Genomic DNA, 23,588 nt, shown 5'->3' on the forward strand with positions numbered 1-23,588 from the left:
CAAAAAAGCAAGAGCTGCTACTTCTTTGAGAACCAGTTTTCTACTGGATTTGATGTGCAGCAAGGAAATGCCACCCCCAAGTGAGAGGCAAAGAGCAGCTGGTTACCAAAATGAAGGATGAATAAAGCAAATGCTCTTGGGTGCTAAACAAAAAAATGATACTGCAAATTGAAAAACTGCTGAAGTCATAGTTATAATTACTGAAGATACAGGAAAAACATCTGCAAGATACAGGCTCCTGTCAACACACTATCAAGATTTACTGGACAAAGAGATAATAACCAAACCTTTCTCTTGCTCTTAAGTCTCAAGAACAGACCAATCTCTCTTCTTCTCTTTTAACATAGTCACAGTCACTTAGTAATGTCAAGAATTCTCGACAGTAAGCTTATTATAATGAAATCACCCCAAATTCTCACTGGTTATGCTATAAGAAAGGGGTGTAAACAAAGCCACTGTGGAACAACTGATACAAGGAAGATAGGATTTCAAGCAGAAATTGCCCACGTCCTTATTCCTGGCGAGTCACTTGACCTAGCTTAAAATAAGCTGCATAGTTCTGCAGCAGAGACCTGGCTTTTGTTCCCACTCTGCCTAACAACTGCTGAGAGACCCACGGCAAAGTACTAAACTTTCTGAAACTCCTTTTTTTCCCCTCCCTCTCTAAGATAAAGATAATACTCATTCTGTAAAACCATCCAAAAATCTTTGACCGAAGATAATCTCTGAGCACAAGGTGCCGCTATTGACACAAAACGCACCTGATGGGCCACACCACTCGGGCAGTAAAAGGATTAAGCACCATATTAAGTGCAGAACTCGAGCACCTCCACGTTCAGAGGTGGCAGTGACCTAATCTCCCTGATCCTCAAAGCAAAGGTGACCTTCACAACTGCAACAAAATGTAAAACTTGGAGAAAGATTCTGAACTTCTCAAAATCTATTCCATCAACACTGTTCACATAATCTCCCAGGCAGATGCTGTCAGGTAAGGAACACAGCACCAAAGTAAATTGGGAGATGGAAAAATGCAGAACATTATATTCAGGAAAGGATGAGTCCCTGGAGATCAAACAGCCCTATGCCAGACTGAAACACTTACAAAGAAAGCTGGTAGGTGCAGGTAGGTAGGAAAATAAGGGGCCCCCTCCTTACCAGATTTTTCATGTCACAAAAAAGCATTGGATTTGCAAAAACATCTCAAAACAAGAGCAGGCATTTGTTGTTTTACTCTCTGAGCTGCAGCTGAGGTTGAGGTGAGATTGAGGGGCAACAACCGAGCAACTCCTCTCTCCTCCTGTTTTTCCTTGATGTTTTCGTTCAACACCTTGCTAAGAAGGAGCACAGAGACCAGAAGATTAGCACGGCTCTGCTGGGAATAATACGCTTTTGCAATAGGTCCCCTTCCCTCCATCCTAATCAAATGGTGTTGCAGCCCCTGGGGAGAGAATACATTGCCAAACAAAAAATGTGAGTTTGCAGCTGCTTCCTCAACAGCACAGGGCAGCCTGACTGATGAAACTCTGCCAAGCCAATTGCTTCGAGCATTATGCAGTGGGCCAGTACAGCATCTCCCAGACACACGAGTGACTGCCAGATGCTGATGGACTCTCCAAAGGAGTCATTCCCCATCACTGGAACACCCATCAGAGAAGCCTCTGCCACTAATACTCTCTTTGTGGGCTCAGAAATATCCTTACCTCAGGAGAGCAGCTGAGTGTGCAGTCGTAGCAGAGTCTCCCTTCTCTTTTGCTGCTCCCCTAGCAAAATTTTTAACCCAACAGCAGAAAGATAACCTGGCATAAAATCTGTCTGTTGAGGGTTGACTGCAAATCTCTTGCCAGGAGTAAAACAGATTATTAATATATTAGTGCAACTAAAAAACATTAGGAGAGTATCAGCCCATTCCACAGGGAAATAGCAAAAAGGGAAAGGAATACAAATCATTTGGAGGACACTAAAGAGAATTAATTTTACTGTGCTGTGATCAAATCTCTAAAGCTGAAATGAAGGGATACCAGCACCAGATTCTGAAACGAATGTAGCACCTCTGGGAATCTGGTTACTCATTGCTATTTAAGTGATCTGAAAACAGGTACTATAAGCAATTCTGGGATCCGGTGAGCACAATGTTTTCTTCAGGTTGTACTAACCCTTCTTGAACTGGGAAGCAGTGCTAGAGACTACAAGCAGAAGACACAGTAGCTAACGGGAACAGAATCCCTTGCTATTAGATGTAATAACGAAGTTGGTTGGGGAAGGGGGGGGAGCAAATGTTTGTGCATTTGTTTAATTTTCTGGCAAAATTTTAACTCCAGCAATTTTTTCTTTTTTTTTTTTTCCCCCTCCTTTAGATTGTCAGCAGAATGATGATAATCAGATCATATAATCAGAAACTCCAAAAGCCCTGTCTTGATGAAAGCAAACATTAACACTCACCACACCCAGAAAAAGGAAATCTCAAAAACTAAAAGCGGTGGCAATATGACACCCAGCATCTCTACCAAATTGTGAACTTTTCTACCACTCCTTCCTACGCATTTTTTCCAGTACCACCTCCCTGGATCTAAGTTCTCCCCCTGTCAGTTGCCTCCAACTAGGTTTGATAGCTACAGGGAAAGAAACAACATTTAGTTGATGAAGTCTGTAAATTAGCCAACAAAAATGTTCGCTCTTATCCATTCATCAGAAAAAATGGTGGAATTACATCTCTACCTAAAAAAGCCCTTCTAATTTCAGCCTGATGAGTCAGCACTGCTGCATCTCGTCACTAAGAATGATTCATTGTCACTGCACTTCTCAAAGTCAAGAATAAGAGTATTCACCCCAATTCACTGTCATCTCATAACTACTCTGGATCCAGGCACTGTGTTTGCATACAGTATTCTTACAATGATTTATATGAGTGTGTCACTTTTAATTTAAAGGTATAAAGAGCTATCGTCAGTCCACCAACCATAAAGCAACATTTTCTTTTCAGTGGGCTGACAGTGGAATACCTGGAAAATACTCTTGCTTGCCAAGAAGGAGAGGTCTCTACACCCCTATAGCCTAAGGGTGGTAATGCTTCTGAAGACACGAATGGATGGGCAATATCTTTGGAGAGAAACACTAATATTTGGTTATGAGTTAAAAGAAGCTTTTCAGGGGAGTTAGAATCTGAATAGAAATTCAGACAAAAGTGGTATGGATGGAAAGCCTCTGCCCCAAATGGAAGTAGCGGTCAGGAAGACTCTTTTGTGCACGGATTAGACCCCAGCCAGAAGATCTGTAGCTGAATGAAACAAAGAATATAGGAAGCTAAACAGCACCACAGCTGTGGGGTTTTTTTTTATACAAGTCTCCTAATATCACAGCTGCTTTAGTTAACCTTTCTAACTATTAAAACAAGGCTACTGAACAACTCATACTGACCTTAGCACCCCAGAGTACTCAACGGTAGCACCTTCCTCTAAGCTGCCCAAGGCTGTTTGGCAACTGATGATGTGTGGTGATAGATCAGAAAAGATGTATTTAATGATATACGTGTGCTATGAGCCCCGTCCCTATATCTCACTGCTATTCATGCAAACACACTCCCAACAGGAGCCCTCAAGCGTGTCAGCACACTTCCCAGTTCAACTGTTGTAAGCCAGCCGGCAAACGCCATCGGGGAAGTGAAGATCCATGTTTAAATCAAACTTTTTTTTTTCTGATTTAATTTTAATCTAGTTTGGTTTCTTGTCCTGGTTCTCTGTACTACTGCACAGGTCGTGCTAGCTCAAATAAAGGTCAGGGAGGGGTTTAAGCCAGCACTGCCCTTGGCTTGTGAAATTACAGCCAGCGTATTTTTGGCATCCAGCAGAACAGTGGGTAAAGTGCCTAAGCCTCGGAGGGTCTCCAACAAATTTGAAACACTCTTGGAAGTTGCTAGGTAACAATGTTCACCTCCCAGACAAGATTGTGCAATGTTTGCTCTGATGATGCAATGCCTGTATTGCCTTTGCTTTCTGCCCTGGGAACGCGTTTGCTGAGGACCCGTCTCCTCCACTGCTAGAGTATTTCCAGTCTCTAGTCTGGGCGTGTAGTCGGATTTTGCTCAATAAAGCAAACGTTACATTTTAAACATAGCAATTATAATTAGCAGAAGCTCATTGCTCAATTCCCCTTCCAGACAGGGATTCCCAAATGTCACAGTGCACTTAGCACAGCTGATCTGTGCCGACGGCTGCTCTAAATGCAACTGACCTAGGAGGGTCCAGAGCGAAGAATCGAGTCCTACCATGGGAGGAGAGATGAAAAAACAAATAGGATAATTCTCCTCCTTCATCCTGTACCTTCATTTTCTTGTATTATCTGTACAGCACTGTGAGCAAGGCAAGTTTAGCAGAGAGACTCTCCTCTTCGACGCAGAAGGTATATTCACACTTGAGGCCAAGCAGGAATTTCATACCTGTTCTCTGGGTCAGCCCCCCCGATGACTCTGCCTCATCCTGGTTGTCCTGCCAGGGTATCATAGCATAAAACCAAATACCAGTAAGGGGGGGACAAAAAAGGGAGAAAAAACCCAAACTAGTACAGCTACTGGCTGCTAAAACCATTTTGCAGAGGCTCTGGCAAATGCAAAGACCCAGTTTAAAACAGTATTCGCTCTCTAAATCCGTTGGTTGGCAAAATCAACCTTAGTCCTTACTAGTCCTTACATTAAAAAAAAAAAATTGCAAAGTATCTTTTCCCAACACATACCTACCCACAACAAAGAGCTCCTATCCTCGAAGGAGAACGCTAGCACTTACATTTCCAGGTATTGCATAAATCAGTGGTTTCCAGCCTCCTAGCAGACAAGCTTCACTTCAGAAACCCTGGCAACGCTCCACACCTCAGCATGTCCCATGGAGCCAGCAAAAGTCCAGCCGAGTTTATTAATGTAGGTCTCACGCAACATCTCACCTGTGATGCACCTGTGTCTCACTCACAACTCCTGCCTCACTGTTTGGGGTACGCCCGTGTAAACTTCCTGCGCCTCTCCAACGCCCCATGAGGCACTGAAGACGATTAGCACCAACCCTGCTCAACAAAAGGAGAAACCAAAGCACAAAGATCATGTGTCCTTTGCAATGCCACAGAGGCAGTTGCAATTTACAATTATAATAATATACCTCATTGGTTTTCTACTACAAACAGAATAGGATTTAGAGCCAGAATTTGCCTTAAGTTGTCGGGGGGGAGGGTTGACAGTATCTCTATCCAAAGACAGTCCTTACATTAAAAAAGTAAAAAATCCTCCAAGATGACAACTGGAAGCAAAAAACGGTGTAAAATACATATTTACCACCCTCAAATAAAATCAAACATCCCTGCTCAACCATAGTCATGCTCCTCTAACTTTCTTGAAGAGGAGCAAAACTCTTCTACTTTTATTTCAGAACTTACTAAAAATAAACAAATCCCAGTGGAATTTAAGCACACTGTAGAGGTTCCAGCAAAAATCATAAAAAAGCAAACAAACTAAAAGATCCTCTCTTGGCACACTCTTGAAAGAAGGATTCACCACATTTCTAATTGACTGCCACCGTAGCTTAAATGAATAATCTATAAATAGGCAACAAATGCAAAGCAAGCACTTGAAGGAAACAGCAAGATTTTTTTGTTTTGTTTTCTCTTGTTATTGCTTATTCATTTGTTGGGAAGGAGGTGGCTAACAAGGTAGAAAAACGTGGTAAAAATATAAAGAAACAGAAAATGATGGGGTGTGGGAAGGAGGGATAAAAGGACATGAAGACGTTCAAATGTATGAAGTGCACAAATACATTTTTGCCTCTAGTTTTCCAGAGGACTGAAGGATGAGGGATGGGAGAAGGCACATAGCGCTGCCAGAGCATCAGTTAGTAACTGTGCCACACTCGAGGTAAGCAGGGACAACCAGACAAAGAGGTAACAGAGGCAGCATCTATCACATGCAAAACACGACACCCAACCATGATGCTGACTTTGGTGCAGTTCGTTCAGAAACAGCTCTCAGGCTCAATGTTACAATGGAAACGCTTTCTGTAGGCAAACCGAAGCTGGTATTTAAACCATGAGTACACAGGGAAAACGTGCTTGTGACTTAAGACTGAGGATGCCCTGAAGATCCCCACACACCCACAACCTGAAGAAGGCTTTTATGTTATCATAAAAGTCTTATCTGAAAACTCAAGCTCCTGTGGGCCATCTTGGACTAATGCCTTTTCTACATATCAGATTCAACATTCTATTGAGTGCAGTCATTAAAGTAAAGCACTGGAAGTGTTTGTGCAGCCGTCTTGTGGTAAGAGCCATCCAAAATAGGAGTGGACTCAAAACTATTAAACAGCCATCCACATCATAAGAAAAGTGAAAACACTCATGTCAATGAACAACCAAGCTGGGGGAATCTGAGTCATTCCCAGAGAGGATCTAGTTTCTGGAAAGCATCTGCAGGAAAATTTCTAATAAACTCCATTTTATATTGAATACTCATTTCTCAAAATAAGTGGAATTTTTATTTCACAGCTTTTGTTCCAACCTGTCTGCTCACTCTCCTCCTCTCGCCCACAGCTAGTCTGACTGCCCACAACATCCCCAGTCTCCAGCTTTCCGGCATTCATCAAAGCAGCCAACTTAATTATCCTTTTTAATTACTCCTCTGAATCCTATGCTCCTTCTTCCAAGCCTGAAGGAGGTGCTCTCAGAATCCAAGGAGCAGAAAACCTTCTGGTTTCTCTTTCCAAGGAGTTTGACTGGCTTTAAGGTCCTTCACTACTCCTGTAAAGTCCTTCCTTGCAACTCCGTGGCAGATCTTGTCCGGCCTGTGGAGTTTGCCAGCAAGCAGCCCAGGACCTCCTCAGAGCCTTCTCCTCTGTGGGGATGGAGGCTTATCCCATGCCAGCTCTGCACAGATTTACAGCTTTCTCAGAGTTAAATTATCTCCTCCTGTCGGGAGGAGAAGGCTATCAAAATGGCCTGTAATCCAAACTTTTAAACTCTATCAGTTAATATCTTCCCTTACTTAAAAAAAGGTTTGGAAAGGGTGCAAGGGGTAAAAAAACAAACAAACAAACAAACAAAACCAACTACAGTGACAGGAACAGAACGAGTAAACAAACCATCCTTGCATAGCACAGGCATGATACGTATTCTGCGTTTGCCAACTATCAGTTTAATTTTCATTGTAAAAACTTGCAGGAGAGTTACTGTGAGGGCAAAGTGCTGGATTAATCAATCTGGGGCCGAAGTCCTTTGTTTATCCATAAAATAGACAGAGCAGAAGGAACAGAAGTGCCTATTTCCTTACATTGCCCCATCAGTGCTTCTCAATTTTGGGCTGAAAGGATTAACTCCAGAGGGAGCACTGCAATTTTATCTTAGACATGGTCCATTCGTTCCTTGGCCCTTCTGCTGAGACTGCCAACAAAGATGCCAGACAGGATGATATTTTTGAGATGCAAGTGTTTATCTTCTTTGAGTGAACCAAAGAGCAACTCATTTCAGGAAAGCAATCCAGCAACTCACAATCACTTCTCGCTCTAGCAAATGCAGACTGACACTGCAAAAGGTGAGACAGCTTGATGGTCCCATTAGAAACCTCTGAGTTTCCTCGCACCTGAATGCCTGTCTAGCAAAGCCGTGCTATAGAAACATAAAAGATCTCCATTTGGCAAGGAAAGGAAGTCAGAACATATGCCAAGATAATCTCAGTTATTAGCTCCCGCCACAAAGGTACAAGATGTATTGAATTGCTCCTCCGTCGCACAGCATGGGATGCTCTGAGGCTGGGAGTTCTATTTCAGAGGCACGTACAGGCTTGCTGGTGGATGGGCACTACAAGGGATGCGGTGAGTACACACACAGCTAATGCTGTAGGCAAAATTAAATCAAGCAATAGCGCCAGGGTAAGGCAACATGGAGCATGACAGATAGCTCCCTTCTGTAAATATTTGCAAGTAAGAATTGTGAACGCTTTTTTTTTAACCTTCTGTTCACACTTAAATTTTCTTTCTTCTTAACCAAAGAGATAAACAGCTAGGAAGATTCACCTTTGTCTGAATGTGGCTGACCTCAGGGCAACACCACCAGTTTGTTTGTCCATCCTAGGCTGATAACATGCCAAAACGGTGACCCACTCTTTGTGGAAGAGGCCATATAGGAAGGGTATATAAAATGTACATTTGTTGTAGGAGTGGCTATATTTGTGCCATGCAGCAGCTCCCAGATGTTCACGAAGACTCGCCTGTGACCTTTTCCCTCTCTCAAACCCCTTTGCTGTTCAGAAACAAGAACAAGTGGAATCCAAAGAGCAAGTGGAATGCAACAGAACGCAATAATTACAGTAATGTGTAAAGTGTTGATGGGCTGTAGAAACTGGATACAACAAATTTGGGTCTTGCCTGGCCTAAATAAAAAGGTGCTCATTATCTTGAGAGGAAATGCCACTTATGAACGATAAGGTCATGCTGCACTGTGAAGATAAATGTCATTTCTCTATATAGCTGTGATAGTCTCACCTACTGTCTTCAGAAACATACATAAACAGCAAAGGAATAAAAAGCCTGTAGAATTAGCCTGGGACACTACGTTATTTTAAGAGCATAAAGACAGTCATCTAGAGTTCTTTAGATGTGCTTTCCTGAACATGCACTAGAAACACGTATGTATGTATACACATGTATTTACATTGTGCTTTTTGGTAGTAATAATAAATTAAAAAAATTAACTAACACTTTCAAACAAGCTTGGATATGTTTGGTATCATGCATGTTGAAAGAATTTAAGACTAATCATGTATTTTATACTGCTATAAACGTCCACAGGAATTACATACATCTGCATAGGTAGTTCTGCGCTCATCACAGGCCCCCAGGCAGCCTCTGCCAAGCGCAATGAGCAACTCTACTTTAAATAAATACCATACATAATGCTAACAACTTCTCTCTTTTCAACAGCTCTGCGTGCTGCCATGCTGCAGCTGAGATACAATTAAGTACACTCAGATGATCTTTGAGCAAACAGCACAGACGCAGCAATCTCCACCTAGTAAGAATGGCAGCGTCAGAGCCCCGGGTACTTCCAGCCAAGGCTCTTTGAACAAGGTGGGGGTCTCCTTGCAGCAGTCTGCAAGCGGGTGCTCTTGCCCTTTCATACCCGCACGCAGGGAAGGCAAATAACGAGTGAACGTGGTTTAGCCACTGCTTGAATGTTCCCACCTAGAGAAATATGGGTTTGTCACCACAGACATCACTCCTAGCTGTCCGTAACACCTTTCTTCATGCAAAAGGTCACAGAATGCTTCAGAAACCGGCAACCTTATTTTGCTAGATCCACGGAGGTCAAAGGAGCACACATTTTATCTGAATATTCAGATAAATGGGGTCAGGGAACTGATCTATCCTAAGGCTGCTTTTTTCACTAATGAAATGACCTCTTAGGAAAGGGAATAAACCAGATTATTAGAAAGTGAAGAACACTGCATCTGTATGAACTGTCAATAAAATTAAGAGTAGTCAGAATATAATTGCCAAAGGTAGGGTTGGTAAAAACTAACTTAGCAACAATATGTGCCACAAAAAGTAAAGATCAGTGGTTTATGGTCTCTACCATTAGGCCAGTTCCCAACTGCACTGCACAGCCTCGACTTCAAGAAAAATTCAGAGTTTGTGGGCTCTCAAGAGATACTCCCATAAATTAATACTGATACAGACATTCATAATTTCTTTGTGTACATAAATGATGTACAGTGGCAGACTTTACACAAAGAAACCTCAAAAAACTCTCCCATTACACAAGATATTCTACTTAAAATAACCTCTACAAAATAATTACTCTGATCACGTTCATAGCTACTGAATAGATCACTGGGTTTTTATACACCAATAACAGCGTAACATGTAATCTTTCAGGCTTCTTGCTGAATTCCTTTAAAAGTTAAAAATATTTAGATTTAGCAACTCCTCCAAGAATCAGCTTTCCAAAGGACAATGAGCTGTTTCTACAATTTTCCAAAAGGAAGTAAAGTTGATGTTACAAGAACTTACGTTTTTCAAGTCTGATGTGTGGAATGCAGGCAAGAGAACACAGACTAGATAAAAATCAATGCTTTAAAACCAGATATCAGTTCTGTTTTCAATGTAGTCTTGAACAGAACTGAAATTTGAGTGTACATCTGTCAAAGCTATAGCCATTATAGCCATTTAAACAAATTGAAAACATAAATCAGTTCAATATGTCAAATCGACGTACCGTGCATTTCATATCTGTTACTGTCACCACAGTTGGATTCATGGCACATGTACTGTACAGTAGTACTGCCTATTTTATTAAACAGCATAAATAAAATTCAAAAGAAAAATGTTACAACTTGCATCACAGAAAGACTGTGGCTTTTTCCAAAACTTAGGACGTTCAGTTTGTTTTGCTGAAAAGCTTTTAGCACAATCAAAGCACATTTGACATTAACACTGATTAAAGCAAATAAATAAATTGCAAAGCCTCTGAGAAAACAAAGTTCTTCCTTACAATTTACTTGGACCACCCCTGAACAGAGGTGATCTACATCAACAGCTTATTTTTTATTCACAGCTTGGTGAAAATCGCTATCAGCCGGCTTTTTTACTTATTCTGTTCCTGGCCCTTTCCAAATATTAGTAGGCTAGTCACATTTAAGTGAAAAAGAGAAAAATAAAGAGAGAATTCCAGCCACCTTCCTTTAAATTCTGTTCAAGTTACAACTTGCAAGGGTGCCATACTCTAATTCATGATCTTAATATGAAACCAGAGTGAAGAAATGGAGAAGCTGCAGCCTATGGACAAATCAGTCCATAGGGGAAGACATGGAGAACATACAGGAGCAAATGCAATTCATAACTATGGAGAAGAAAGTATTAAAGGTGAATAATTATGTATGTTCTGAAATAAAACTATTGCAATTGGCTTTTGCATTGGGCACCACTCAACTAACTGTGCTCAAGCGCTATGCTGAACCAGGCTTTTTAGACTAATTAGCTCCCTGAAGAAACACCCCTTCTACTACTGGTAATTAAGGCCAAAATAAGAAAGAATCACTGGGCTTCAAAAAGAAAACCAAGACAGCAACTACTGTTATTCTAATTGGCACAATAACCAAAGTATTAAGCGTATTAAAGTGGATCTTACAATTCTTGCAAACCGCAAAAAGCAGGAGCGTTAGGATCCACAAGAACATGGGAACAGGCTTGTGTTGATGTTGTTTTCTCAAAGCACTTTTTCTGTTTATAAATATTATAACTATTTGGTAACAGGATTTCAACAATACTCTGTAGTTGGAGCCCATAGAAACACAGTGGGCAGAAAAGTGTTGAACCATGTAACGAGCCTGCGTGGAGGCCCTGCAGGAAATCTTTGGAATCTTTACAGCATGTTTTTAAATAGAAAACAATAGTTAAAAATATTAATCCCTCTTTCTTACAGGAGACCATCATTGTGAATTAAAAGATGACACAAAAACACTTACAAATACATAATTTATATCTTAAATTATGCAGAGATTATGTAATTATTCTGAAATGAAGCACTACAAATCACAGAATTCAAACCTAATCATTATAAAAATCAACAAATCTCAACAAGTTCAGAACATCTCTTAAGACAGCCAGACAAGCACTATTAAATTTCATTAATACAACGCAGAGTTAGGGAATAGCTAAAATTTCCATGGCACGTTCCATATAAAACATCCTGATGTACAATCGTGGCTTTTACTTTTTTCACAAGTTATTTACCTCCTTTCTCCCCCAGAATTGCTTGGTTTCCACAAGCTGTTAAAGCTTTCATCAATGCGAGAATGTTCCTAAGCAGTAGTTCTAATAATTAGGAGACATTTAACATCAACCTTACATCTGTGCTAGCATTGAAGCCTGAATCACCAATACAGTTCAAAAAAGATGAGATGCACTGGCCAGAGAGCACCTCTGGGAAATCCAGCAGAAATGAACCCGGTTCTTAGTTTGGAGACAAACTGGCCAGGACTGGCCAATTTCCTTGTCCCTAATGAGCCAGGCACCAAAATATTTTTTGGGGCAGTGAGCCATGTGAACACATACCACACACTTCAGGCAACTTTGAGCTGGAAGTGCTCCGGAGGATGTGGCATTGCCTCTAACAGGATCCCATCACCCTGCTCCAGAGAGAGACCATGTACCCTGGAAGCTGTTGGGAAGCTTTGATCATTCCCGTCCAAGGATCACTCGAGTACTTCCGAAGACAAACCCTGCTACCAGACATGTGGCACAGCAGTGACATGGGCTGTAGCTGCATGGTCTACATGGATGAGACCAGCGGTACATAAAATCACCATGTTTTCCAGCTTGGAAAAAGATTCAAAGAGGTTAAATCTCTGAATTAAACGCAGAATGCAGTTTGTCTGTCTTGTTGAATGTTTTGCTAACGTTGGAAAAAAAACAAAACAAAACAAAACAATTCTGTAACTGTGGAAAGCAACGCTGGAAAGTGGTGCAAGCACTGGAGGAACCTGCCCAGCAGCCTCCCTACTGACTCCCAGCCCTTCCCTCCACACTGCCTGGCTTGCAACAGCAAGTGATGGAGACCGACATAAGAACATATTTCTACATTTTCAAAGCCTTCCCTTTGAAAAGCTAGCAGCTACCTGTTCCTAACCCCATTCCCCAAAGATGCTTAATTTGCCTTTTTCCTTCTGTCTTCCCCTGGGAGGGAAGAGACATGTTGTCACTGTGCTACTTGCATTCCTATTTCAGCCCTCTGCTCCCGCAGCTGCACACTTGCAGCAGGAGGTGATATGCACCATATTGCACAAAAGCAGCTCTTTTATGCGACGTCTTTGTCTGCTGCCGTTTGCCAGGGACAGGGCTACTGCTCCCATTCCAAATGTATTCTTGCTTCCTCCTCCACCTAAAGACATCTAATTGCAAAGCCTGTATCTCTAGGCACAGGCATGCAAGCTCCCCAGTGTAAAGTGATTTAAAGCTCTCAACACCATATAAAATGCTCTCCCCTGTTCTATTGTGGTAAATATGACTCATAACTGCACATCAGTTATCTTCTCTTTCCAAAACATCACTAAGGAAGTACCTAATTTTAAATCATCTGTAGGAATTCAGACCCAGTTCATCTGTTTCTCTTGTGTCCTATAGCCAGGATCATTTGAAGCTAATCCAAATTCCCTTGGTTGAGCCTTGTTCGTGCTTGGTTATTCATGACGTCACTGGAAGGGGCTACAGGAGGATTTTTTTCATACCAAGAGCATTTTAGGGGAGCACAGGTTGGGGGGGAGGCAGAAATTTTTTTGTTGCTGGCATCTATCAATCTCCTAAGGGCCGAAGTGAGATCCTTCAGAGGCCGAGTACAGGAGCATTCCCATGTCCTCTGAGCATCATACCTAGACAGCAGGTTGATGACATTAGCACGGTCTTACCTAGGCTAGGCATGCTTCCTGCAGACTGAAACACTTCAGTCAGCAGAGGTTGCAGGAGTCCATCCTAAACTCCCTGCATTGCTAACACAGGTGATAATTTATATTTATCATTACTAGAAATTTTTGAGTTTAGAGAGAGTGAAGACATGATCTAGTCAGTACGAGAACTGGGGGCAGAGTGTCACAGACTACATCTACATCAGGAGCATGACTTTCAGCAAGAGTTGATGGAAATTACAATGTCTCCCCTTGTTCTTACTGCACTCGAAGCACAAGAAGGCAGCAGAGCTGGAAAATGCTTTTCTGTCCCATGCACTTCAACAGCCTATTTCAATATGCAGCCAACAGCAGCAAAAGGGTCCTTACAGCTGCTTGTTGTTCTGCAACTGGTCATTTTTCTGGAGGCTTGCTTATAAAGCAGCTTATCATAGGCTAAAGGTATAGTCTTAGTTAATGATTTGATTTAATTTACTCTATGCAAGTCGGTGCCCAGACATTCTCACTTCTTAAAAATGATGGAGGTTTGTGGTCCCTAGGAACTGCTGAGTTAAAGCCATTCTTAAACTGTCAGAGCATCCACACACCAAAAATAGCTGTAAAAATCTACCTGTAGTGAAAACAATGCTGGTTTATGCAGAGTATCTCCAGTATAAAGCAGTGCCATGGACTGCTTCTCTTGATCAATTACTAACTTTCAGGACAGATCCAAAATGGGGAATCTCCTCAAAAAAATTAATAGTAATTGAGTTTTAAAATCTAGTTTGACCAAACAAAAAGTCTCAGATATGCAGAGACAGGCTCTGCTGCAGCATCAACCAGTTTTAAGAGGCACTCTTCTTCCACAGAGCAGGGACTGTCACCTTTAGCAAATCATTAAGCCCCTCTGTGACTTGACTTCCTCATTTATATAACGGTTATTTGCAAGGTGCTCTCCCAAAACACAGCCACTGGCAGGTGTAAAAGGGAAGGGAGGAAACTAATGGCTCCCTGACTTGACAAGGTCACTCGGGTCTGAAGGAAGATGAAACGTGTGAAAGAAGAGAGAACCCAAGATAATCCATTTTGCAGGACTGCCAGAGGACACGGAGCCTGACCTCCTCTCCTTTAGAAAAGAAAAGAAATGCAAAGGACCGCAGTGGTTCTTGGGAAGGCTCGAGTCTGTCAAGAGATGCCAAAGCGTTCAGGTTCAAAATGCTATTTCGACAAGGTGTTTGCTTTGTCAGAAGATGATGTCCAGCCCTGTGACTGCTTCAGCAATCAGTGGTAGCTGATGCATGGAGCACATTAGCATCACCTCCAGAGCGAGCCTGTTTTCTCCCACACGAGTCACAGATAAGATGCTACAATGACAGTAGAAGTCTGGGCTAGTGAAACATATGCCATTCTGGAGTGGCAGGAAAGCTCTAGTGACTTGGATTTGCTCCTTATGGACATCCAAAGCAAGCAGAATAATCTTCTCACTGCTTCTTACAGTTGTCACTGAGAAAAAACAGCGCACAAAGGTTGAATGGCAGCAGAGGTAGAGAAAGCAGGCAGAAGAAACCTGAAAAATTAAAACAAACTCTTCTGTACCTTGCACAGATGGGAGGAAATTTCTCTGTAAAGTCCCCATCATCACAGAAACCCCTTCTGCTATGTAAAGAAGCAATTTACCTTTGAGGGGGAGAGGAAATTTGGCAGAGGAGGGATAAAGCAAGATAAACAAAGTGTGGATCAAAGAGAGAAAAAAACAGAAGGTAAAAAAGTGGAAAAGCACTGATGGGGGAAGCTGGGTGAGAGACAAGGAGGAACTGTTAACTGCTCAAATAAACATTTTATTGCACCCACATGTAAATTTTAAGCACTTTAAACACCGGGGTGACTGCTAAGTAACTCCCTTTGCAAGGAGCAGATTTGTGACTAACATGACAAGAATCAACAATGTCCAATTTTCACTGCCAGCAGATGCGCTGCAGTTATCAGGTGCAGGTAAGGTGACAATATTTGGTCAATGAGTTTTGAGGTCACCAGTAATGCCCGTGGCGGAACAAAACCGCAGAACATATGGCATTTCATGTGCTGAAACTGTCAGACTCATAATTAACTGATTAGAGTACATATGGTGCTCACAGACAGTGTAAATCTCTCAATGTAAAAAATGCTGGAGACCACTGAAGGTGTCAGCATGAGTCTTCCTTGCAAATCTCTCTTCATTAAAGTTTCATGTGGAGCCAAGTGTGTTGTAATAAAATCGCTATTAATGGAGTTATATTTATGATGATTTCTCTTTTGTGCAGCTGGATTTAACTTTTCAAACACTAAACTCCACATCAGAGCTTTTTCACAGTAGCTGCTGCATGCACAGAAGCTTCTTGTTTTGTTGTATTTACCTTGAAATCAGAAGTAATGGGAGCTAAGGTAGTAAAAGTTAACCAAGATTGGCAAGAAAACTGTTAATATCACCAGTATCAAAACAAAAATTCATGCTGTGATATAAATACAGCTACAATTCTGTTTAAGTATTTATAGCAGGCTGGTCAGGGACAAACTCATTCCCTCTTCAGTTCCAAAACACACTTTTAAAAAGATGGTGAGTGACACTTCATTAACCACGTGAAATAGGCTGACATAGCCTGCTTGCTTTTCCAGCCATCATTTCAGATGGCATTTTTCTTTGCATCTCCCCCCTGCTTTACATTCAGTACTCCGTAAAGTGCCTTCTTGAACCTCTCCAGCCAGATCAGGATTGTGGAGCAGGGGGTCAGGCTGGGGGCCAGCAGTCCTGGGGAGGATAAAGCAATCATTTCCAGTCCCAGAACAGATTATGTGTTTGCACGTCCGTGCATTAGAGATCCAGCTTTTCTCATCAGTCATCAATGAAGGGGATTTAAAAAGTTCCCCATCAGACTTTCTTTGTCTTCCAGTCCTCTGCCCCATCCGGCTCTGATAGGACTAGTTCTTACACAGTGACACTGCATGTCTGAAGTGATCCAGGATGAAAGCATCCAGAAACTGAAATACAGAAGGAAAGGTGCCTGTAATCCAGGCGAAGTCTGCGATGCAGACGCAGTAGCACTCCCAGCAGCTGTCCTGCCCAGTGAGAGCTGAGGAATGAGGGAGTCAGGCACGACTCAGTGTTATCACCTATCTCCATCCTCCCAGCATACATTAATAAACTACTCACACGCAACTCTCCAGGGCTTACACACTCTTCTCGTTCCCTGTGTTCTTTTTAAACAGCTTCCCACCTCCATTTAAACATCAAGCAAAGGACTTATCAGAGACCTTATCTCCCTAATGAGTTAAAAGCTGTTGCCTCAGCCCAAAATCTTCCTAGTCCCATGCGGTTTCCTCTTCTTTCCTACTGTGTTATCACTATCACTCCGTCTTCACCAGAGAGCTTGCTGCCTCACACAGAGTGCTGCTGGAATGGATGGGAAAAATCTCCATTTTTAGAGTAAAGAAAAATCCCTATTAAGAACATCGCTTTTTCCCCTCTAGGGTTTGCTCAGAGGTGGGGCTGCTGGTAACAGATTAGGACAGCCAGAAGAAACAAGAGGGGGGAAAAAAAAAAGTATCAAAGAGCTCTCTTCTAGGGAACACAGAAAGAGATTTTGGTAAGTTAAGTACTTGGTAGCAAAAGAAAAAAAAGAAAAAAGCATGATAAAAGAAGTCAGGGAGGAGAGACATGGTATATGGTGTGAATTTTAAGGTTTACGAACAAAGCTGAAACGTGGGAGCTACAAAATGTAATGCAAGAGGATGCATTTGCCTTAGACAGTACAAAGGCTTTTTTAAACTCAAGATGCTCCTGGACCACAGCAATACCTGCAGCCTTCTCAGCGAAGATGCACTGCACAGGGACTGTGCAAGGGCTGCTCCTGCAACAACCACGCAGCGTTCCCAGTGCATGCTGAGCTGCCAGAAGCACTCCTCTGTGGGCATAACTGTGGTTACCTGCAGTGGTATATCCTCTGTTAACTAGTCATCTTAATTGTTTTCCACTCTTTAACCAACTTAGCCTAGCAAAAAGTTATAGTATCGCCTGGTCTTTTCAGCTCAGATCCATCACTCTCCCTCTCTGCAGCCTCCCCAGACCTTACCTGGATCTCATCAGACTAGTTGTGCCCATTGCTGCTGTGATGCTCACAGACGGGCTCTTCTCATTCTACCGTGCTACTCTACAACCTGGTTGTGTACTGCCCTCCCAAGCCCGTCCACACCAGGGGCTCTCCCAGGATGCCCCGACCCTTCTGCCATACTGACTTAAACGTGCTGAAGTTCCCTTTTTCCTTCCCTTCTCAGCCTTCCTCATCAGAGGTTGTTTCTCCCACATCTCAAAAACAACTGAGGCTCCAAGGTGCCTCATTCCTGCCGTCTCCTCTGTTTGTGAGATGAGTCATGCAGGTGTCAACATTTCTAAAATTTGTACAGAGGCTCAACAGAGCTGGGAGGGTGCAGAGCATTATGTTAGAAGTTATTAATAGCTGCTATCGACCAGTTCTTTGATCTACAGGCAGTTGATTACAGCTCCTGCTCCTGATGATGAGGCACCAGGAGTCCTGCCTGTACCTCAATTTCCCTTTCCAGTTTTCAGATTTTTACTAGAACAAAAAACTTTCCCCCAAAATTTCAAAGCAGATGGGATTCAGCAGCCAACACCGCAGTCAGAAAGGCAAACACAATCAAGTGAAGCGTAAAATTTTACTTTACAAGGGGAACATCAGGTCTTTGAATTCTGCTTCTAGCAAAGTCTTTGAAAGGCTTAAAGGTTGACATCACACAAAATAAACCTCCAGAGAACACAGCTCCTTTCTGAAATTTTCCATGTAGCTCTTAATCCATATCCATAAAAACAAACTTAGAATTTGTTCCCTATAAATAATTAGAGGGGTGTAGCTATTGGTTCCCACACTTTTCCATGCTTTCACCTGAAGACGACAAGGTAATTTGCTATTGCCCAAAGACACCACGCACATTTGACCTGTGAAACAGTGAAACCGTTGGGGAAATCTCCCTCCAACAACCCAGAGCCACTGTTGGAAACAACTAAGAAAACAGGATAAAACAGCCACCTATCACTTTATGTCAGCATTGTCTAATCCTGCTCTGCCTGGTGGTAAGCAATATGGTGATCAAAAGACAACATAGAGAAACATTCTGAGGCAGACAAATTCAGGCAAATTTCCATTTCATCTGATGTTACCACCTAACTTCTCTATCAACTCGTGCAAAGCTTCACAGAATTCCTTTTCTGAGAAACAGGGATGAAGTGGATCTATACCATGATACTGATCTATACCACACTATGCTGCTCTGCTTGCTAAGGCTTTAAAGGTCATTGGAGCCAGTATCGCCTGACTTAAGTACCCCCAACCTACCAACACAAGATAAGAGCATTTTTAAGGATGCCAGAAGCAACAAAGAGGTTTGTGCACAGTGGGACGATCCACTCTATGGCTTGAACATGAACTCGAGGAGCATCAATTTCTACAAGTTTTACTCCATTTGAATTATGGCATCTATAAATCTACATGATGGTGGAACTAGGCATGAAGAAAGGAAAACTCACATACTTATGACTATTGTAAAGCCTATGTAATAAAACTGCCAAGCTTTAAGATCACAGACATATTCCAAATATTTCAACTCATGACCATAAAGCCCATTCCACTATGACAAAGTACAACAGAGAAGAGGGGAACTATTTGGCAAATGCGTGTTAACATTTACCTTATTACAGTCACATTTCAGATTACAAATTTTCAAAAACAGAACAAAAATAATGTAAGAATTCCTTCAAGAAAGACTTCTATCTTTGGAAAGAATGTTTTTTCTTAGAGAAAGCCTAGTAAAAAGCATTTAATGAGTTACTGGTATTCTGGGGTTTTCAGGCCCAATGCCAAGAAGTGGAGAATTAACAGCAAACACATACTTTACTTCTTCAACCCTTAGAGTAAGCTCTTATAAACACACACTCACTCACACTGTGTACAGAAGAGCCTTACTACACATGCGATATAATGAATCACTTCGACTAGACCACAGAGAAGACACCACACCGGCTACATTTCATTACCCCTTTACTTCCCTTTTATAAAACCCTTTAGCCCACAGGGACTAGTTGTCACACCAGCCATGCAGTACAGCTATGCCTAACACAAAGCAGACTCATCACACGCAAAGATGATTATTCTTGGCTTCTGCCAGCTTTAGGTGCAGAATAATAACTTGTGGGTCTTATTGATCCTGGAATTTCAAAGTCTGAATTTTGCAAATCTGTCTTCTGTGAGAGCAGATCACATCACTAGGTTATTCAATCTTAAAGGTCTCAACTACTTCACCCCTGGGGTTAGAGCATGATACTTCTTTATTACCTCCAGCTCGGTGTTATGACCATGCAGCTTCTGCACCATCTCCTCGGCCTCACGCATACGCCGGTTCAGCTGGGGCGAGTGCTCCGAAGGGGTCAGCTCACTGTCGTACGACTCCAGAATTGCTCGCATCCCATCACGCTCCTGTCAGGAAGAATGGAAACCAACTTTAGGGAAAAAGCCCCTGACCTCACCCCGAGGAGAGGCTTCCCAGAATGATATTCTAAATTTTTGCCCATTGTTCTTTTACACAGCAAACAAACCCTCATGGATATACATACACTCACTGTCTTCATATTGGCATCAAGCCACAGATGAACACACAGTTCTAATAAAATAAATGTTGCTGCTCTGAAAACTGAAAAATTAGACAGTCTTGTGTATATAAAACCACATATCCCTTGTAGGAAAGCAACATGCATGCACTCTAACAAGCAGATGGCAACTGAAAACAGAGCCTGCCTTCTTTTTGGAGACATTCTAATTCAACATGGCTGAATGGGTTTCTTCAGCAAAATATTTAGTGTAGTACTTGACATTTTTCCTGCCAAAGAGTTCCAGCAATGAACGAACAGAATTGTCACAATAGAAATGAAACAGATTTGACAACGAACAAAGTGGCTGAGAGCAAATATCCTCTAAATGGTATGTGACTTATCACTCGTTAAACACTGCAATACTCAGTGTTTATAATAAATATTTTGTCAGAGGTTAACATCTCACAGACAATGTGTTTGGCTCACTTTGCTCTTTACTGGCAATTATAACCAAGCATTTGCAGAGAAAGACAAAAAGAAGGATCCCTCTCCCCTCCTTGAGAGCATTCACACTCCCAAGTATAAAGCTTGGGCTGAAAGCTAAAGGTAAAACTTTGTGTGGGCCCCTGGTTGAAGTATTTCCTAATGCATTCCCAACTTCAGACACCACCTAACGCCTACTTCCAAGGCATTGATAGAGAAGAAGAATGGGGACAAAAAGCTGAAAATTTCAAAAAGTCAGGTGCGTTTTAAGGAGATTACTGTTTACAGTGCAACATGCATGCTGGGATTAGCCAGCTGATGACATGTTTTATCTTTTGACTGCACGGAAGAACGTTGATGTTTGCGAGGCTACAGAACAGGGTCAAAGCAGCACAGGCCCCTGGCATAAATCCAAAGAGCAAACACTCCAAGGAAATCTGACAGTGCTGCCTCCCTTTCACTGCTGAAGTTTGCTACCTTGCCCTGTTAGAGAAATGCACAAGCACTCTGGACAAACCAGTTCTCTCGTGTGAATTCCGCCATCACAAACATCCAAAATATTATTAGAAGATCACTCAGCTTTATAGCTGTGCAATTCACATCCAAGAACAGGACACTGCCACAGACTGAACCTGGAACACTTCATAAACCCAGCTTGGCCATGCTGAAATACTTCGCTGGGATCCTGCTCTCTTGCGGAAATCGGGAATTGCCAGGGTAGGAAAAAAGTTCTTTTCCCCCACCCCTAAATGAAAAAGGCTGTATTTCAGATAGTGAAGGTGATGCTAACCGCTCAGCTGAGCAAGCCTGTATACAAAGGTTATCTCCTCCTTCAAAATCTAAAGGTCAAAGACTGAACGTGTATAGCAATGTGTCCCCAGCGTGTACGCGTGGGGAAGGGAAGGAAGATCCAAATTCAAGGTGTGAAAATAAGATGAGGAGCACTGCCAGAGGTACGACGTGTGTTCAGAGCATGTCACAGATTGAAAAGTCAGCCAAGATGGTTGGGTTGGTCAGCAGACAAAAGGACCCGAAGACCAAATGACAGCCTGAGGCTACAGGAACTGAGTTAATAAAATAATAAAGAAAAACAGGTTTTAACAGAAATAGTACTGGAAGCTATTACCAGCTCCTTGCTCAGGCCTGACTGCAGAGAAATATTTTTCTAAGGGAAGAACGGTTTTGCCATAGCTTAGAAAGAATTATTATTCTGACAGACATAGGAAAGAAAATACTTCCATGTTACTGCAGAAGAAGAAAACCCAAACCCAGCCACACCACACCTGCCTTGTAATGAACTCGTTCAGCAGAAAGGCAGCAGTACAGGATCGCTCCATCCTCCTCCTCCCCCTCCAACGTACACACACATCACCCACTCTGCCCTGTGCACTCTCCATAAGGCAAACTGCTTTTGCTCAGGAGATGACTTTCATTCCCCATTTATTGTAGAATCATTGTCTAGAGCACAGAAGAGAACGTAATGACGGCGTTTAGTGAAGGTATTGGTTTGATCCTTGCATGTTGTTACAATTAGATCTGCAATTACAGCATCCTCTCTCTTTCTCTGTACTCCTAGCTGCTCCGCTATCCTAATTTTCTACTAAGCATCTTTCATCGATGTGATAATTTAACACTGCAATGTTCTCTCCATTACAGCAGGGCATCCCAAAATCCTTAGCATTTTTTCCAACAGCAAACAGGATCCCTGGCAATTCCCATCACACTTGGCTTCCAATTAACTGCCGAATATTAGGTCATTCGAGTCATCCCCAGCAAGATCCTAGCAGTTCCCCGAGCTGTTCAGCTGCAAGAAGGACAAACTTCTGCTTTGATGTTAGAATGGGAAAACTGCATGGGAGCAGGATATCCCTACAGGCTGTCTTTCCTCTAAAATCAACTACAGACCTTGCCCTTCAAAGCCTTTCTCTTGAAGGAAGAGTAAACTTCTCAAGAAAAACACACATGCAGTAAACACAACACAAGCTGTATTGGAAAAAAAGGTGCTGAAAAGCTGAAATAAAGGGCGGTACAATTAAACACTTGATCCTGGAGTTTAGTTCTCCTCTTTAATTATTTCTAAATATTAATACTGTAATGAAATCAATTCTCAGCTTCCAACAAGTGGTCCCCAGCTCCATTTTTTTAAATTTCTCCCCATCAAGAGCACTTACTGAAAGCTTTTCCCTCCCTCCTAAAGATCTTGTTAGTTTGGCAGGAAACAGAAGTTCTTGTTGAGAAGTCCTCTGTCTAAAACGATTCTCTACAATGTAATCCTAATTTAGTAATTGCTGCAATATCTCATCCCACACGACAGGATATTCCCCAAGCCCCATCAAAAACCTCCCCAGGGACTTTCAGATGTCCTTTCTAACCTTTTTCCAAAACCTCTGCTTTCCTGCTTTCTATCAGGAGAGTATTCATTAGAATTACTAAAAAGCGGTTCCTCTGGGAATTTCCAAAATTTACTCAGCACAGGGCACCTCTGCTAACTCACCATGGACCTTACGCTGGCACACTTCCAGGTGCTCTTTACCTTGACCAGTTTCAAATCAACACCAGAACAGAAATGCAGCTTACTCTATAAACATGCCCTAAAAGCGAATAATTGGTTTTGATGTTCATTATAAACCTAGGAAATTAATGCCCCACAGCAAACTCAGGTGCTGCAGCTTGCAGCCGTGTTCGAGGAGATGTAAGTTTGAAAAAGAGGAAGGGTAGTGATTTTTCCAACAGTTGAACAGTTTCCCTTCCTTCTGCCTGCAACAGCCAATTCACCAAAAGAATGTCTCCTACTATTGCATACGTAACTAAAAAGAAAACGTTTTATAATCTTAACTACAAAGTAGAGCTAATCCCATGAAAATCTGCTACAGGATGGCACCTTTGCAAAATGCCACCCCTAAGATCAAGCTCTTCTCCAGTCCTCCCACCACCTCCTCTATTCCTTCCATGTGAAGCCAAAATTCGACCCGGCTGGCAAGTAGCTCGAAGTTAAGGGAAAGTTTCTTTCCCCAGCATTCACGCATCAGACGGCTACCAGAGTGGATTAGAAACATCAGTAATGTAAGTGGG

At 42.2% G+C, this 23,588-nt stretch overlaps 1 protein-coding gene across 1 annotated transcript in view; it reads right to left on the reverse strand.

The window, feature by feature from the left end:
* MAD1L1 (MAD1 mitotic arrest deficient-like 1 (yeast)) overlaps nt 1-23,588 on the reverse strand; it is a 382,016-nt gene that overhangs the window by 201,114 nt on the left and 157,314 nt on the right. The window contains exon 12 of the mRNA XM_009320026.1: nt 19,780-19,920. Within this exon, the coding sequence (XP_009318301.1) occupies nt 19,780-19,920 (141 nt within the window). The remainder of the gene's footprint in view (nt 1-19,779; nt 19,921-23,588) is intronic.

The sequence above is a fragment of the Pygoscelis adeliae genome, unplaced genomic scaffold (genome assembly GCF_000699105.1).
Source record: "Pygoscelis adeliae isolate BGI_AS28 unplaced genomic scaffold, ASM69910v1 Scaffold242, whole genome shotgun sequence".
NCBI classification, from domain to species: domain Eukaryota; kingdom Metazoa; phylum Chordata; class Aves; order Sphenisciformes; family Spheniscidae; genus Pygoscelis; species Pygoscelis adeliae.